The 18,678-nt window shown below is 37.2% G+C and overlaps 4 protein-coding genes across 4 annotated transcripts; 1 reads left to right on the top strand and 3 right to left on the bottom strand.

Moving 5' to 3' along the window:
• LOC108041293 (mediator of RNA polymerase II transcription subunit 20) lies at positions 1–1,642 on the bottom strand. The gene is made up of 2 exons (XM_017119186.2): positions 1,128–1,642; positions 1–979 (listed from the first exon to the last, which is right to left on the bottom strand). Exons 1-2 carry the CDS (start codon positions 1,539–1,541, stop codon positions 647–649), a joined length of 747 nt encoding a protein of 248 aa, XP_016974675.1. The 5' UTR covers positions 1,542–1,642; the 3' UTR covers positions 1–646.
• A 435-nt stretch (positions 1,643–2,077) lies between these two features.
• Positions 2,078–18,510, top strand: LOC108041294 (gamma-tubulin complex component 3). Its single transcript, XM_044461449.1, has 5 exons — positions 2,078–2,492; positions 3,136–4,494; positions 4,556–4,748; positions 4,814–5,135; positions 17,168–18,510. The coding sequence occupies exons 1-5, from the start codon at positions 2,381–2,383 to the stop codon at positions 17,888–17,890; spliced, it is 2,709 nt and encodes a 902-aa protein (XP_044317384.1). The 5' UTR covers positions 2,078–2,380; the 3' UTR covers positions 17,891–18,510.
• LOC108041295 (peroxisomal multifunctional enzyme type 2) lies at positions 5,678–7,044 on the bottom strand. The gene is made up of 3 exons (XM_017119188.2): positions 6,926–7,044; positions 6,699–6,849; positions 5,678–6,070 (listed from the first exon to the last, which is right to left on the bottom strand). The coding sequence occupies exons 2-3, from the start codon at positions 6,829–6,831 to the stop codon at positions 5,856–5,858; spliced, it is 348 nt and encodes a 115-aa protein (XP_016974677.1). The 5' UTR covers positions 6,832–6,849; positions 6,926–7,044; the 3' UTR covers positions 5,678–5,855.
• Positions 15,786–16,890, bottom strand: LOC108045542 (probable methylthioribulose-1-phosphate dehydratase). Its single transcript, XM_017124910.2, has 3 exons — positions 16,659–16,890; positions 16,115–16,585; positions 15,786–16,038 (listed from the first exon to the last, which is right to left on the bottom strand). The coding sequence occupies exons 1-3, from the start codon at positions 16,784–16,786 to the stop codon at positions 15,945–15,947; spliced, it is 693 nt and encodes a 230-aa protein (XP_016980399.1). The 5' UTR covers positions 16,787–16,890; the 3' UTR covers positions 15,786–15,944.
• Positions 18,511–18,678: the final 168 nt, after the last annotated feature.

Genomic DNA, 18,678 nt, shown 5'->3' with positions numbered 1-18,678 from the left:
ATTAATTTCGGAGGTATTCCATGTGGGTTTTTCGATACATGTTAATTGGTTCAAAAACAAGAAATTAAAAAGTTTTTAATACAATTACTATAAAATAATTCAGAGGGTCTTTTTAATAGGTTTTAAAAAATTGAATTGTCCGACATACAACCGAAAATTCCAAAAATTTTTTTTTTAATTTTATTAAGATTCAATTTATCTTTTTATTACCTTTTCATAATAAATATATACATTTTTATTTTTGCAAGTCTTGTAGTCTTGTACACTCATTTAAAGTTATAAATATAAAAGCTTTACAATATAAAGGAGGTATTGAAAAATATGGGCCATAATATGTTTGTTTGTTGTTCCTGTGTCACAGAAATCTCCAAAAACAAATACGTATAACTTTCGAGATGGTTAACCGGGTATTAATGTTTTTTTTAATGATGAGCGGAATTCAATTTTACATTGCATAGTAAAGAGATTTTTGAAACATGTGTGAGTAAGCTAGGAACATTTTATTACTTATTATGAATGCATATTTTCGAAACCCTCGAGAAATTCAGGAATAGCTTAGATTAAATTAAAAAAAAGGGTTGTCTTAAGAATTTCCAGCTTAATCTGCTACTGAGCCATCTGTTGGCTCCAGCTTGACGTCGGCGGATCAGGGTCGTCCCATGCCCACCACCGATGGTGACATGTGCACGGGTGGACCACCTGGCCCACTGCCCATTCCTCCGAGCAGGGCCACATGCTTTCGGTAGTTGGTGAACTGCTCCAGGTACTGCTTCACCGTGTCCATCGGCTCGAAGATGTCGTTGTGCTTGGCATGCAGCTGCTGCTGGCCCATCGCCGTCATTATCGTCTGCATTGCGAAGTAGGAAGGAAAGTCCTTGCCCACTGCAATGCCCAAGAATCCTTGCAGCACCTCGCGTATCATTTCCCAACAGTAGGCCAGAATCACACACGCTTTATACTCGATCTCGATAAGGATGCCCTGTAAACCATATAAAATCAAATTAAATTTAAGTTAAATGTAAAACCTTATAACTACAATAAAACGAAGTTTTTGGGAGATCCCTCGAGGAGTGGAGTATTACAAATAAGAAAATACCGGGAACTGCTCTTCTACAGTTCGGTATTACCTTGAAGTGCTCCATCATGGTGACAGATCCCAGCTTGATGACGAAATCGCCGTACTCGAAGCGGGCTCCACGGGACTCGATTTTGGTCTGCTTCTTGGATGTGAAGGTGTTGGTCATCTTGGACATGAGCAGGTCGAAGCTGTTGTCGGCGACGAGGGCCACCTGTTTGCCGGTTCCGTTGTCAATGATGGAGAACGTGGAGGCGGGATGTTCCGAGTTGTGCAGGACATGCACCGCACGTCCTGGTGATCCATTGTGCGGCTGTGGCGTCGAAATGTACGTTTCGCAGTCCACCAGAAATTGACCGGCATGGGTGGCACCGAGCGAAAGTAGACGTTTGCTTAGTTGATCGATAATGTGCGCCCCCGATTTTCCCTCGGGCAAAGGATACGGTTGAAGGACAGTCACACCCATACTTTCTATTCTATTTTAGCAAATTATGCGGTTCGAAATTGTTGTGTTTTGTTTACTTTTGCAAATTGTGGTTGGCCAGTGTGACCGTTGACTGCGTCGCATGAAAATACCAAAAAGGCTGCAAATAGTTGTTTTAATTTAAATTAATGAAATTTATAAAATATAAAAATGCAATAAAAAGGCAATGCTTAAATTGGTCTTAAAATACATAAAGAGATATTGAAGGAACGATTGCTAGAATATCTTAAACAAATCAAAAAGTTGATGACAACATCATTAGAAAACACTAAAATGTATAAAAAGTTTTTACGGATATTTCAAAGATATGAGGTTACTTATTTTAAAACGAAATTGTCAGGAAATTTCTATAAAGAAATTTTTAAAATAAAATCAATGTATAACAAATTATTAATCAGCTTTTTACAAACCATATGAAGTTTTCAGAAATTTTAAGAAAGTTGCCAGATCTTTCGACTTTTTGCCAGTGTGTCCCCACCTGGCCCAGTGATATTTAGCATTAACCAGTTTACCAAATACGGTAACACTGCATTCTTCTGTTTTGTTGTTGCTATTTTGATAATTTATTAAATTTTGCACAAAGTACGCGCCAATTGGACGCCTTTTGGACCATTCCGCCGGGCATTTCTGACATCAGCAGCAATTGGAGGTGGTTTTTTGCCGTGATTTATCCCGGAATCAAGTGCGCGTGTATATTTAGCCACCAGTTGTTGCCCACTTCGCATTTCCACGCCATCCAAATTGGTTGTTTATCGCGCGCGCCATTGGATTTATGAATATATCCAAATCGGAGTGATCAACTCCAATTTCTATCCACTAGGATGTCGCAGGAAAAGATAGGCGCCGATGGGGCCAGAATGTCTTCGGAACTAGCTGAGATACTCTCGGATTTATGCATCTGCATTCAGGGCAAACAGTCGCCCGAAGTTCACGGTGAGATTGGGGGAATTGGGGCTTACTCATTGATTGTGCACAAAGAAATATCACTTCTCTTTAGTCCTGAGGTTCTCCTGTATGATAGTTCTAGTCCAGATAACCCACAGTCTCCAAGGATATGGGAAAGACCAGAAATGGTCCATTTAAGATTGTATTTGCTATAGCAGAGTCTGTGTGAGTGCATCTTATTCCGGTATCTAACATAATAAACCTCATGTCTTTTTAAAAAGATTTTCACAATTGATGGAATTTTATCTACATTTAACAAGCGCATAAAAGGCTTAAAAAAAAAGATAATATCTTAAATATTTTATTTCTTTATATATTCTACTATTAGTTCTTGAAAGTCTTTTTTGGGTTATATAAAATTGCATATTTTAGGACCTTGCCATAAATTTTTAGCAAATTCATTAATTAATGCTGCTGCAACTCTGAAAGCTCCTAAAACAATTGTTTGTTTGGGAAAGATATTTTATAAGTAGTACATTTTTGGTTCCTTGTGTGTCTTAATTTGGGGTTTCATATTAGATGTACCTATGCAGAAGATGCAGGAAAACCCAAAAATAAAAAATTAAGTAAAACTTTGAAGGAAACAAAATAATTATTATTTATGGTGTTAATGTATATTTTTTATCCATAGAACTCGCCTTGGCCCGTGCTGCTCAGTGTCTAGCTGCAAATCCTGGTAACTTCTGCAATTCGATAGCTTTAACCGAACGCGAATGTGTCCAAAAGATAATGAAACTCCTGAATGCCAGGGAGGATGTGGATGGTACGAATGCAGCGAGCATGTTCTACGCAATTTACAGGAAGTTTCTGCTGATAAGGGTCGATCCCTACTTGAGGCACTCACTGATGAGCTATCTGCTTTCGATGGCTGATAAATCCGTGGATTTTTCGTCTGAAAACGGAGACGGATCTTCTCTCACCAGTGCGTCGGATAATCTCCGTCAGGTTTTGAGCAGTCGACTGAACTCCGGCACGTTTCGCAGCTCAACGAATGGATCTTCGCTCGCATATACAGCCAACCAGAATGGCAATGGAGTGGCCAAGGGAGGCGTGTACAGCTACGATGCCACACAATCCAGCATAGGATTGGGCCAACAGCCCTTGCCCAACTACTTGAGCACAATCGAAGCACAAAAGAATCCCGAAGTCCGGCAGGATATAGTTACGAATGCCATATACTCCTTCACCGGCGTCCAGGGGAAATACCTGAAGAAGGACGTGGTCTCGGGACGTTTTAAGCTGGATCCGATGAACATCAAGGCTCTGACCACCGGCCAAGCGGGCATGTTGCTCCGGCTTTCCGAACTTGGCTATTACCACGATCGCGTGGCCAAGTTCGCGGACGTGTCCACAGGCTTTAATGCCATGGGCTGCATGGGTCAGGCCCTGATATCGAAGCTCAAGGAGGAGCTGACCGACTATCACGGCCAGGTCTCCATCCTCCACGACGAAATGAATCGCTATCGCAGGGCCCAGCTGAGTAGGAATGCGGGCAAGACAGGCGAGCTGGGTGGTGGCACTGAACTGACGCTATTCAAGCTGCTCGCCTGGTACATAAAGCCATTGCATCGACTGCAGTGGCTCACTAAGATCGCCGACGCCTGCCAGATGAAGAAGGGCGGCGATTTGGCATCGACCGTGTACGATTTCCTGGATAACGGAAATTCGATGGTCAATGAATTGGTCGTACAGCTGCTGACCTCTATTTGTGGCCCGCTGGTGCGGATGATCTCCAAGTGGATGCTAGAGGGCGACATTGCCGATTTGTACGGCGAGTTTTTTGTGGAGTCCCTCAGCGAAGTGGGTGCGGACAGGCTATGGCACGATAAATTCCGCCTGCGGATGTCCATGCTGCCCAAGTTTATGCCCCTAGATCTGGCTGATAAGATTCTAAAGACAGGCAAATGCATTAACTTTCTGAGAGAAATCTGCGAGATGCAGGAACTCGTTAAAAGTCGCGACCAACTCAAGAAGACCATGGACAATAATGGTAGCTCTCTTTCTAATTAAGCTTAACTTTCACATCTAAATTTTATTCTCTTTTTTTATAGTTTCCCACATATTTTCGTACGTGCCGGACACTAGTTGGCACGCGGCTGTGGAAACGTCCTACCAGCAGACCTCCAAACATGTCCTCGACATCATGATCGGTCCCCACAAGCTTCTGAATCACCTGCAAGGAATGCGTCGCTATTTGCTGCTGGGCCAGGGCGACTTTGTCAGCATTCTCATCGAAAATATGAAGTGGGTTTTATGGCATTCAATTAAATAACCAATATCAATTATGGTACTTGTAATCCACCTTGCAGGGAAGAACTGGAGCGCAAGGGCGTAGATATATATGCCCACGATCTCTCGGGCATGTTGGATGCTGCTTTGCGCTGCACAAATGCCCAGTATGATGACCCGGATATACTCAACCACCTCGATGTGGTGGTGCAACGGCCGTTCCCCGGGGATAACGGCTGGGACATCATCTCGCTGCGGTACATCGTCCATGGACCCCTGGCCACCATGCTGGAGCCCACTATGCCCGTGTACAAGGCGCTCTTCAAGCCCCTCTGGCGAATGAAGCACATGGAGTTCGTTCTCTCGATGAAGATATGGAAGGAGCAGATGGGCAATGCCAAGGTGAGTGTGCTAGCAATTTTGTTTCTTATCTGCGTCTCTCGAGTGCATGCACATATTTAGATAGGCGTGTGTCACTCAGATTGCACTTGGTCAAAAGTAGACTTTGAATTTCAGTGCTTTTTGCTATTCATATTGATTAAACTAATAGTATTTAAATTGTCTTTTGTTGGCAGTACCCTCCAGCGTATAAAGTATATGTTTTGCTGTAATTAGTAAAAAAAAAAGCCAAAAATTTGATTCGAATTCGATCATAAATATTATTTAAGGTCTATGACACTCTAATTACTAACCTAAATAACCTTAAATAATGCTTATCTACCTTGAAAATACAATATTGCTGATTTGGTTGTTATTCGGAAATTAGGATTCAAAGAAATCAATCATTTATAGAAGAAAAAAACGGATTTTTGTGTTGAAAGGCAGTCGAAGTTCGAAAGGTTTCAGTCAAGAAATCGCCTAGATAAGATTGCCCTTATATAATCTAATCCGTTGCGATTACCCACTTACCGATAAACCATCCATAGTATCAAAGTGCACAAGAATTTTTCGTTTTCGCCTTATGTATTATTTTCTAGTTTTGTAGACGATTTCCCGTACAAAAATAACATTAATTATGTGGTGAAACAAAAACACGAATACAGGTTACAAATTACACACGATAAAAAAAAAGAACACACACTGTTGTTGGTGAGGAATGTGCAGGCTTGGCTGGTGATCCTTTTACAACTTGGCGTCGGTCTTCAGGAGCGGCGCCAGTTTCTGGGTTAGCATGATGTTGCCGGCAATCTTCAGCTTTCCCTTCATGAAGGCAGCCTGGGGATTCAGCTTGCCGAGGGCGATATCGACCATGTCCTCGTCGGCGACCGTCAAAGTGGTGTCCACCTTAATGCCCTGAGCGGGTCCCTCATAGGCCTTGGCGTTCTTGCAGTCCAGAGCTGGGGAATATTGGTAATATAAATAACATTGTTTATTGACTTTTAAGAGGGTCAAAGGGCATGAGGTGGTGGCTAAAACTAATTTTGGTATTTGGTATTGCTATGATGTTAAAATGATTTCCTCAAAAACTTAATAAGAAAATCTCAGTAGTTGTAGTTCAGGTTAGAATACTGTTCATGGATAACAATTCAAGTTTTTTTGAGGCATCCACAAGATAGTAGGTATCTTAAATCCAAAGTAGCTGTTTAAATTTTGAATTTGGTAATGCATGTGCCGCAACAAGTTTTATATATTGAAGACCTTCCAGATCCCTAATCGAACAAATGTGCAATTCAGTGCTGGTGCCGAAGTACAAACACTGTGCACTTTGAACTGTAGCTACTAGAATATGCAAAAAAAACAACACGCGAAGACCACGTACTCCCGGCGGCAGGGGCGTAACTAGGGGGATTGTCAACATCGCTTGCCCCTTACAAAAAAATGGTATTCTATCAACACACAATCATTACAACTTCAACCAGAGCAGCCCCCTCCTGACTTTCCACCTCAATTCCGCCCCTATATTGCAGAGGGTGTGTCTATTTAACGGGGGGCGGGGCGGGGGAGCAATTAGCGATGGGTACTTACTCCACTCCTTGGCCACCTTGCCGTCCTTGGTGATTTTGTACAGGAACACTCCGTTGACCGCCTTTGCCTTGGCCTCATTCTCCTTCAGCCCATCGATGATCTTCTGGAAAACGGCGTCCGACTGCAGAGACATGGTTGTTGTGTGTGTTTTCTGTTTTTTTATTTTTCCGGAAAAAGAAAAGAAAAATCAGAGCTTTGTTCGCTTATGCGCTGTGAAAAATGCTTACGCTTTGAGCGGAGAACGCGAAATAATGAGCAGGCAGCGTGCAATCACCGATTTTATTGTCGCTTTTTCACTTCACTCCCCCTGCCGCGAACAAGCGAGATGGCAATACAGAGTGGCGCCGGTCAGCTACGCCGCACTCACTCGCACTCATCCTTTTCACATATGGTGTTGGAGTACTTGTTCTCTTGCGCTCTCGTAAAACTGGTAGCCAGCTGTTGCACAGTGGGGCCACCCCAACAAAATTGGGTCTAGAAGAACGAAAAAAATTTGTATATGAATTAAAATGTAAATTTATTCCGCTTATCTACCCCAAAATTAAATCTCATATGTAGTTCTCTTTCCTAATTAGTATTTGAAACCGAAATGAAGCTATACATAGGTAAATACACTATATTATCCCACGACTATTAAATAGATAATACCGCAAACCTTAAAAAAAACATTTTTGACAATATTGGCTACAGACCACAGTACCAGTTGTGGAGCTTAGACTTTAACATTAACATAGGACGCTTAACATGGACCTTTAACAGCGGTTATCAGCTGTTGTCCATGGCTGTTACCACGCTCCTTGGTCCAAGTTTTAGTACAAAGTGCGCACTCAGTTTGAAATGCCCATAAAACGGCGATAAGACTTGAAGAGTCTTCAGATTATGAAGAAATATGTCACCTCACGAGCTCATTCAAGAAATATTATTAACCCTAATTTTACCTTTGATAATTTTCATAACTCATATGTATGCAAATTAACTTTCTCCTTAGTGATTCGGTTAAAAAAATTTATTTTTATTTAATTAACTTCACTTATCACTAACATTTCATAGGTTGCACTTAAAATAGTTCACTGCTCCGATCTTATACTTAATTCACTTATATTGGTCTTTTTCTTTCGGATATCAAAAACGGACTGCCGCACTTGGGCTGAAAGATTAATAATCAAACCTCGGCTTAAGAGATTTTATCTTCAAAAATTGATTAAGAGATTGACTCAAGAGAGTCGGAAAAATAGGATGATGAAATTTGGCAATTAAATCTGAAATCGAGATTCTGCCGGAAATCGGTGTTTACATTATCGAGCTTCGAGGGTCGCTTTGGGTCTCCGATGTTTAGAATATCGGCTGAGGATGTTTACAGAATCCGTTTAATGCGGAGTGTGAAATGATATGGGTGGGAACCAGTCGAAGGCGTAGTTGAATGAAATAGCTGACTACGGGTTTATCTTGGAGTCAAATCTGAATTATTTGGAAATTGGGCTGGGCTCAAAGTTGTTTATAAATCGGGTAAGTGGCCCTAAGTAATGTGCTATATAACTCCCCCATCCTAAATTGAATCGTCCCGATTCATTGGAATTGAAGGGTATATTGACTGTAATTGATTAGTCAGTTCGACAATGATATTTTCTTCTAGGGTGTTTTCATTGTCGGGAATATTGGTATTTTCATTTTCGGGTATAATATTTTCTTCATTAATTTCTACATGGGTTTGCCGTGGTTTGAATATTAAAAAATTTCTGTATTTAATTATAAGCATAATCATTAAATATATAAATGTAAGTATTACCAATATTAACGAAATTGGTATTTGGGTTTGTTTGATTTGAATAAAAGGATTTAGTATGTTAATATTATCGAATGAAAGTTCCGAATTATTTGACATTATATATTCGGTTACTAAAAAATTGGTATGTTTACGAGCAGTGATGTATTCCAATATCTTATTTTCTACATTAGTGTAGGTTACATTATTAATTATAGAAGTGCCATTAAAAGTTACTAAATACGACCCTTCTAAATGGGTGTTATTGATTACATTTTTTCCGTTTACAAAAATGGCTCCTTCTTGGATTACATCTACATTTTTATTTTTTTCTCTGATTTTTTTACATTTTGTTTTTTCTCCATTTAATAAATTTGTAAAACACGATCCTTCTGGATTTATTGTGCAGTAATTATTAAACAATTCTTTCTTAAAATTAGACATTACATAATACTTGTTTTTACATTTTGCGACGTGATTGTCGATTAATAATTTTCCATCTTTATGTGAAATTGATCTTGAATTGTATACTTCGCAACGATCGGTAATAATGGGGTATTTTATGTATATAATAAAAAGTTCTTGGTGCAAAGCAATTTTAAATTCAGATATATCCAATAGGTCAGTTATAATTACAGGCTTTTGTTCATGTTTATAAATTTCTTGTAGGTCCTCATTGTTTAAAATTTTGGTGTTAAAAACATCAATTTTTGCAAGTGTAATTGTATCCATTAAATTTGTAAGATCGTAAGTAAGCAAACGTAAACGATATTTTCTAAGTGGATTTTCTTGATTTTTAAATGCAGATTTGAAATCATCAGATAACGTTTTTATTTCTTTAAATAATTTAGAGTTAATAACGAATTGATCGTTGTTATTTTGTATTAAATCATCAATTTTATTCTGAACAGCTATGAAATCATCATGATCTGGAGTGCCAGCTAACCATTTCCAAATAGTGCCTAATTCATTAATTCCTCGCTTTGATCTATTGGGTATAATTTGTGCGATAAGTATTTTAATTATTTTTAAATCCTGTGCTATTTCCCAATGTAAATTCTGGTCAGTTTTTATAAATTCAGATTCAAGATTAATTATTTCTTTATAAAAACTTATATTAGTAATATGAAATAAATCCGCGTATGATTCATAAATAAGAGCATCTTTGGTATCCTTGTAAAGGAAGAAATCATGGTTTGTATAATCCATAATTTCGGCTTTGGATATAGCCACCATCAATAATAAGAATGTTAATGATATCATTATCTGGAATTTGAAATTAAATATTTTTTATTTAGCATTTAATATTGTCTTTATGAATCGTACGGTTTCGATTATTAATAATAACCTTATTAGGATGATTCTCCTTTACTACTTGTTTTTTGTATCTTGAATTAAGTTTGTTTCTTTCCCCGTGTTTTTTTTCAAAAATTACCTCACCTACGTGATAGTTTTTCCCTCGTTTATTTTTATTGTGAAAATCTAACATTTTTTCCTGAGCTTGTTTAAGCAGTTGGGGAGTTGTATCATGCTTAATTTTATTAAATAATATGTCATATGGTCTTTGATTAGTAATTGAGTGTATGGTTAAATTATATTTTTGTGCTGCTCTAATAATAATTTCTGAATAATCGACTAAATTAAGCTCGTCTTTAATGCAACGGGCAATTTCTGTCAGTGTCGAGTGTGCCCTTTCAATTTGTCCATTGGAGGTACTATGCCGTGGGTCGGCGAAATATAATGATAACCCATTTCTTTGTGCAAAAGATTTAAATTGGGAAGATGAAAAACTTGGCTCGTTATCTAACATTATAGTTTTGGCTAGTGGAAATTGTTGTAAAATTTCCGAAACTTTATTTTCTATATTTAATTTATTTTGGATTTCTTTAACTATTAAATATTTTGAATAGGAATCTATACAAGTAATGAATATTAAATTTTGAGCATAATATATATCAATATGTAAATTTTCACCCTCTCTTTCTGGAATAGGAGCCTCTCCGATAGGAATTTGCACTGGGTGTCTATCGTATTTATTCTGATTACAAATTTGACAATTTTTAATATATTCTTTAAGTTTCTTGTATAATTTTGGCCAATAATATAATCTACATATTTGCTTATAATTTTCATCAAGCCCTCTATGAGCTCTACAATGAGTTTCCGTGATAATAAGAGCCTGGTCTTCCGCATTTTCAACATCTTGGACAAATATTTTCGTATATAAAAATGTATTAATAAAATTATCTTTAAGTGGTTTTTGTATTCTATATAAATCTTCTAAAGTACAATGAATTCCTATATTTATATTTGGTGGAATATATTCCCTTAGAATTGATACCAAATTTTCTGGAGTATCATATTCTATTATATGCCTTGTATTTCCAAATGAGTTTATCGACTCATGTATTGTATACCTCCCCGTTGCTATTAGCAGTTGTTGCTTAAACTGGTTTAAGGGCTTTCGGGTTTCTTGTATAACATTCTCAAAACTACTCTCTGCTGAATGCTGAGTGTTTTGATCTGAGACCGATTCATTACTTTCTGTCAAGTTATTTATTTGGATTCTTGATAAGGCATCTGCGACAACATTTGTTACTCCTGGCTTATAAATAATTTTTGGTGAATAACTTTCAATAAAAGAATACCATCTCTTCATTTCAATATTTGGGTTTTTTTGAGAAATGGAAAATGATAAAGGTTGATGATCTGTATAGATCTCAATGTTATTAACTCCATATAAATAATTCCGTAAATTTTTAAATGCCCAAACTATGGCTAAAAGTTCCTTTTTATTAGTAGCATATAATTGTTCAGTTTTGGATAAAGTTTTAGAAATAAAAGTAATTGGTTTTCCTTCTTGAGAGAGAACAGCTCCAATTGCTAAATCAGATGCGTCAGTGGTTAAAGTAAATTTTTTATTATAATCCGGTTGTACTAATTCTATTTGTGCGATTAAATTATCTTTGAGCTCGTTAAAAGCTCTTACAGCTGAATCATCCAACTGTATGAAAGTTCTACGTGAAGCTTTTTTAGATACTTTGCCAGTTTCGCCTTCCAAATATTTGGTTAATGGTTTTGCAATTTTGGCGTAATTTTGCACGAATTTTCTGTAATATCCTGTTAGGCCTAGGAAGCTTCTAAGCTCTCGGATATTTTTTGGAATTGGGTATTTTAAAATGGTAGAAATTTTTTCGGGATCGGTTTTGATCACATTGTGAGATACAACGTAACCAAGAAAATTTGTTTCTAATTTAAAGAACTTTGATTTTTCAATAGAAATTTTCATGTTTGCGTTTAGCAAAATTTTAATTATGACAATTAAATCTTTGTAATGTTGTTCAACAGTATTTGAAAAAATAATAATGTCATCCATATAGACATGACAAATTTTACCAACTTCATCTCTTAATATATCATCCATTGCTCTTTGGAAAATTCTGGGAGCGTTAGTTAACCCGAATGGCAATCGAAGGAATTCGTATTTACCATTATTTATTGAAAAAGAGGTTTTTTTAATGTCTGTTTCTTTCATTAGAATCTGATGAAATCCAGATTCTAAATCAATTGTTGAAAAGTATTTTGCCTTTCCTAGGTTTGACAAAATTACTGAAGGATCCTGCATTGGGTATCTGTCAGGTATTGTATTTTCGTTTAATTTTTTAAAGTCAATTACGAGACGGAGTTTTGCAGTTCCATCTTCGTTGAAGCCCTTTTTTGGTACTACTAATACAGGGGAATTATAAGGACTCCTACTTGGTCTTATAATTTCTTCGTTTAACATTCGGTTTATTTCCGAATTTACAAAATCTGATGCTGACAAAGCATAAGGATATTGTTTACTATATATGGGTCTATCATTTTCTGTATTTATTTCACCTCGAATATCAGTTCTAAATGGAATCTGCATATTTATTTTCGAGTGTTCTTTGTTGATAATGTTTTGAATCTCATTCTCCAAATCATTTAATTGATTGGAAGATGATATTTTTATATTGTTAATTAAATCTTTGTCGGATACTTCTACGACGGCGTGTTCAGGATTTTTGTATCCCAAACTGTTTTCACTTTGATTGCCCACTTCAGAATCGGATCTGACTTGAGTCTCTTTATCAAAATATTTTTTTATGATAAATTCTCTTAACGGAAGAATGGTATTTTCTTCAGATAAAGAATGTTGATTTAAAAAGTTCCCATTATCGTAATTCAATTTTTCTTCTTTTCCATTATATTTTAGTATTCCCTTAGCTGTATCGATTACAGCTCCAATTTTCTTTAATAGATTATATCCTATTAATAAATCTGATTCTAGTCCCTCTATTTCATAAAACGTGTATCGCATATTAAATATAGTTATCATATGATAATATTTAATTATTGAATATCCATTCACGGTGGACACCCTTTTATAAATTGGAAGTTCATTCTTATTTTTATATATTCCTGTCTTTATATAACAAGAAGTTGCCCCCGTGTCAATTAATATTTTTAATTTTTTATTAATTGTTTTATCTGTACGAATTAAGTAGGGTAAGCCTACTCCTGAGCTTCGCCTAAAAAATGATCTTCCTCAATATTGTTGAGCCTCATTGTTTTGTTAACCGGTTGATTAACAGTTCCTGCGGGCATTCTTTTATTTTGTACTTGTTCCTGCTGATTGTATGGTTTCCTATTTTGATTCCATTTATTATAATTATTATTCTGATAATTATTTCCCTGATTAAAGTTATTATTGGGCCTATTCTGAATCTGCAAGGATTCGTCTATTTCCATAGGCTCTGGCTTATTCTGAGGTTGTCTGTATGAATTCCATTGATTTTGTTGATTATAAAAAGGTCTTCCCTGATTGAAATTATTATTTCGGTTCTGATTAAAATTGTTTTGATTTTGCCAATTTTTATTAAAGTTATTATTTTCCTGATTAAATCTAAAGTTGTTATTGTTCCTTTGATTATTGTTGTAATTGTTTAGTTGTCTTGGTTTGTTGTTTAAAAATATTATACCGTTACCACCTTGGTTGGGCTCGGTAATTTTTTCTGTGTAGTTGTAAACGAATTTGCAAAATGTGCTCTCATGCTATTACTTTGAAGTTCCTGTACTATAGCCATAGCATTAAGTAAATCTTGGGGATTCATAGACAAGATTGTGTCGGAAATTTGACCGTTAAGGCCAGTTATAAAAACTCGAAGGGCGGTTTTTCTATGTTTTTCATTTATTTCTTGAGTAATCGGTTTGTTTCGTCCGTAAGTCATAATTGTTTTGTTAATTAATAAAGTCAATTTACTATTGACTGTTCCATAATAGTCCATTATGGATAATTTACCCTGGCTGAGAACACTTAACTCCTGTTCAATAATATGGATAGGACGTTTGTCACTGTAGACAAAGTCTAGTCTGGCCATTATGGCGTCGAAGTTTAAAACTGTACCGTTATGGGTTAAGGCGTCATTGGCCATCCCTGTTATTTTGTTTCTTAATATTGATAATGCTGAATAAAATTTTTCGCTACCTCTGGTATATTGACCCATAGCTATTTCAGCTGATTCCCTCCAGCTAACATATTTGTCTTCTTCACCCCTATACTCTCTAACAGATTTGATGATCTCATAAGATGTTTCGCAATTAATATTTGGATCAACTATTTCTACTTGATAATCTTCAACTTCCTTTATTTTATTAGCAAGCTGTAATTTTAAACTTGCTATCTCTTCTTTTAATGGATTCAATTCACAATTAACAATGTGTTTAATTAATTCTCCTATATTTATCATTGTGTTATTTGCATTTGTAGGCTCTTGAGGGGTAATTACGTTGTGAGGCCTTTTATTACTTGGACCAGCTTGTTCTGGATTCATTTTTAAAATATTTTCAAAATCTTTAATTAACTCTTCCACTTTTGTATTCTTATATTTCTTATAATTTTTCTTTATTAATATATAAAAAAAAAAAATATTCTCGCTCACGACTTGTCCTTCTTCTAGCCGATGATCCTTGTTGGGGTCTTCTATTAGTCTTCCTTCTAAATTAATTTGTCTTCCTTTTTTATTTGGCGAGGGATTGCCCTACAGCCTGGTATTTTTTGTTTTTTCTTTTTGATGATTTTTTGTAGATTTTTGTATTCAACTTATTAGTTGAATTTTTTTATTTTGTAGATTTTCCTTTTGTATAATTAATTGTTCACTTTTTTGAATTGTTTGCTGATGTTGGTTCTTTTTTATTTTATTGTTCACTTTTGTAAATTTTTGGTTGGTAATTTTATTTTTATTAATTTTATAAATTTATGTGTCCGGAGCAGTAAAAAATTTTTTTGACAAGCACTATTTTTTTGGTTTTCGTTGGTTGTTTTGATTTAAGGAGGATTATTACATTTACTGATTTCCTGCCCTATTTTTTATAACACAACTTTTTTTTATTTTCAGCGGGTTGTATCTGGGTTTTTTTGGCCGCACTAAATTCCTTTTTCACATAAAAACTTTTTTGAACTTTTTTTAATTTTTATGCCTTGCTTTAGAATATGTTTTAACTATGCGGCCCCACGTTGGGCGCCAATTAACTTTCTCCTTAGTGATTCGGTTAAAAAAATTTATTTTTATTTAATTAACTTCACTTATCACTAACATTTCATAGGTTGCACTTAAAATAGTTCACTGCTCCGATCTTATACTTAATTCACTTATATTGGTCTTTTTCTTTCGGATATCAAAAACGGACTGCCGCACTTGGGCTGAAAGATTAATAATCAAACCTCGGCTTAAGAGATTTTATCTTCAAAAATTGATTAAGAGATTGACTCAAGAGAGTCGGAAAAATAGGATGATGAAATTTGGCAATTAAATCTGAAATCGAGATTCTGCCGGAAATCGGTGTTTACATTATCGAGCTTCGAGGGTCGCTTTGGGTCTCCGATGTTTAGAATATCGGCTGAGGATGTTTACAGAATCCGTTTAATGCGGAGTGTGAAATGATATGGGTGGGAACCAGTCGAAGGCGTAGTTGAATGAAATAGCTGACTACGGGTTTATCTTGGAGTCAAATCTGAATTATTTGGAAATTGGGCTGGGCTCAAAGTTGTTTATAAATCGGGTAAGTGGCCCTAAGTAATGTGCTATATAACTTGCATGTATTGCGTAGATTGATGTTAGGATTCTTACTACAACATTTTTGAATTTTTTCATTTAGTTACTAATTTAACACAAAATTGTAACTTGTTAAATATTCTTATGAAGCAATATAGGATTTATTAGGAAAAACCATTATACTCTGGGAAATATTACCAATCCTCTGTCTATCTAGAAGAAATATTTAATATGACTGCAAATTTCTGGTTTGCGTTTTTTTAAATTTCTTATATTTAGCAAAAATTTGTTTTAAAAAAACATTTTATACATCTTGTATTACTTTTACCTCGCATTACCACAACATTTAAAATATTAAATGCAGTATAATGCTTATATAGGGTTAATGGTGTGTGTATTTTTATCAGCTCAATTTCCTGTGGGGCTCTCGAACTTCTCCGGATCGATTCCGGCCTTCTTCATTTCCACGGCAATGGAGAACAAATAGTCATAGCATTCTGACCTGTTTTTTTTTTGGGAATATAGATGTAAAGGTTTAGGGTCAAAGGTACTTTGTATATGAAGTTAGTGAAACCCACATGGTTTTGGCGCTCTCCCAGTTCTTTCCCCAAACGTAAACGCCATGTCGTCGGACCAGAATGGCACTGCAACCGGGATGCTCCATCATGGCGGCGTACATGCTATCGGCCAGGTCACGTTCGAAGGGAGTGTTCTCGATGATTGGGACGACCAGTTCCTCGTCGTAGCGCAGATATCGCTTATCCGCCTCGTCGTACACGCCCTTGATCATCTCCAAGTGGGTGCAACGGAAGGTTTTTCCTGGCCACAGTAGCGTCGCCATAACGGCATGCTGAGAGTGGGTATGGATTACGGCTCCCGCCTGGCGATGTTGATAGGCCAACATGAAGAGCGGCGTGCACTGGCTCTTCTTCAGGCCTCTGATCTCCGGCGGAAGCTGCAGATCTTTTCCGGTTATGTCCTGCACGAACAGATCTTCCGGCTGCATGCGCTCCTTCTGGACGCCCGATGGTGCTATGTAGATCTCATCGCTGATAGGAAAGGGTAAAGGGGTAAATAGACCGTTGTTTTGTCTAACCTGAGATTACCCGAAAAAAAACTTACTTGTGTTTGATGCTCATGCCACCTCCTGTGCCGGTTACCCATCCTAGGTGATAGAATTGCCTGCAAAGCGATGGAATCAGGTGCCGCGGATGCTCCGCTGGCAGATCTTTGAAGATCGAGAGGGCCATCGTGACAACGTGTCTTTTTCAGCTTTAATCTTCCCTGTAAAGCACAGATAATCCAGATAAGGGAATCTTCCGAAGCGACGAATCACGAATGTAAACAATGCTTCAATCGATAGTCGGGGCTATCAACAGCAGTTTGCAATCGAATATGACTGTTATGACAGCGTTGCCAGCAGGCTTTACTTTTTTAAATGTTTTAAACGTTTTCAAATTAAAAAATCGTACTTTTATTTTTGTTTTTTGGAATATATAAGAACATTTTGTAGGATTTCAAAGCAATAAAGAAATCATCCTCACGAGTTTAGTTTCATAAAAATCTGATTATATACCAATAAATAGAAATGCGTGTAAACTATAAATTAACGTAATCCGATATTTTTGCAGACCCTTCGCATGATGAAGTCAGAGATCGGCAAGGCGTCGCATCGCCTTCAGCTCTTTACGTCGGAGATCATGCACTTCATCCACCAGATGCAGTACTATGTGCTGTTCGAGGTGATCGAGTGCAACTGGGTGGAGCTGCAGAAGAAGATGCAGCAGGCGACCACCCTGGACGACATCTTGGATGCCCACGAGAAGTTCCTGCGAACGATCACACTGGGCTGTTTTATCAACACGATGTCGGACACGGAGCAGCATCTGGAGACGGTGTACATGAACATTATCGAGCTGGAGAAATGGCAGTCGCTCTTCTACAAGGACTGCTTCAAGGAGCTGGAGGCCCGCCAGGACCTGGTCAAAATGGTGGAGAAATCGGAGCTGGAGGGAAGCTATGGCTTGACCACCGAGCACATCTTACAGCGCGACCATGAGAGCAAGATCTTTGCCGAAAAGGTGGAGACCGCCAGTCGGGGACTGGAAGTTATAGCATCCGCCTATGAAAAGGCCGTCAGCGGTTTCCTATTGAACCTCAACTCCAGCCAAGATCCCAATCTCCAGCTTTTTGGCACGCGGCTGGACTTTAACGAGTACTACAAGAAGAGGGACACCAATCTAAGCAAGCCACTGACCTTCGAGCACATGCGGATGAGCAATGTGTTCAGCTTGAACAACAGGAATTGTCCAAACAGTCGGTTCGTAATCCATTCTCCAGCCACCAAGGAATAGCAGCGTCCCGCGTCTCTGCAATCACATCATCTCAGTGCCAATGTACGAATCTTTAGGCCTCACCATTGCATCCAGTCCAACTGCTGCTAAATATTTGAGATATCACGATACCATTGAAGTTAAGCAATGGCACAAGGCGAACAAAAAGCAATCAAGCAAACTAATCCAACTAGTAGTAACTAAGCTATTTTTGCACTCACATATATATCTCAAGCATTTCCGTCAATCGACTGGCTGCAAGCCATCAACTTAAGATATCTCGAATATTTATCTCTCATTACATTTTTTTGAGTAGTTGTAATCGAAAAGTATTAAACGGAGATTCGTTTGTCGAAAGGCGCACATTGTTTTTAAAAATCCCCTAATTTTGTACATCGAACGCTTTCGTTGCGCACAGAATGCGGTGGCACAACTAAAGCTTAGTTAAAAGTTAAAACTCATTTCCCTAAGTGCGTTTGTCAATTGCCCTATGGTAATTAAAATGTAAAAAATAAGAGAATGTTACGTATTTTAAATGGAAAAGTTAGAGAACGTTTTAAAATGTTAATGTTTTGAACAGTTTTAAACCGTAATGCGAGCTCGAAATAAACTCTTAATTGCATTGAAGTTTTCATTAAATACATTTGCGTGTCGTTCATTTTTCTGGAGCAGTGGACTTTGGGTGAATTTTATTTTAATTTATTATTAATTATTCTATCTTCTTCTTGCTCTGTTCCGAACTTGTTGCTCTCTTTCGAATTCAAATTTGATTGACCTGCTGGTTATCGATAGCTCGCGGAACGTCGCTT

This window comes from Drosophila rhopaloa, unplaced genomic scaffold (assembly GCF_018152115.1).
Source record: "Drosophila rhopaloa isolate 14029-0021.01 unplaced genomic scaffold, ASM1815211v1 contig_3, whole genome shotgun sequence".
Taxonomy (NCBI): domain Eukaryota; kingdom Metazoa; phylum Arthropoda; class Insecta; order Diptera; family Drosophilidae; genus Drosophila; species Drosophila rhopaloa.
The sequence above is the reverse complement of the archived record's forward strand: the minus strand, read 5'-3'. Positions and strand labels throughout refer to the sequence as shown.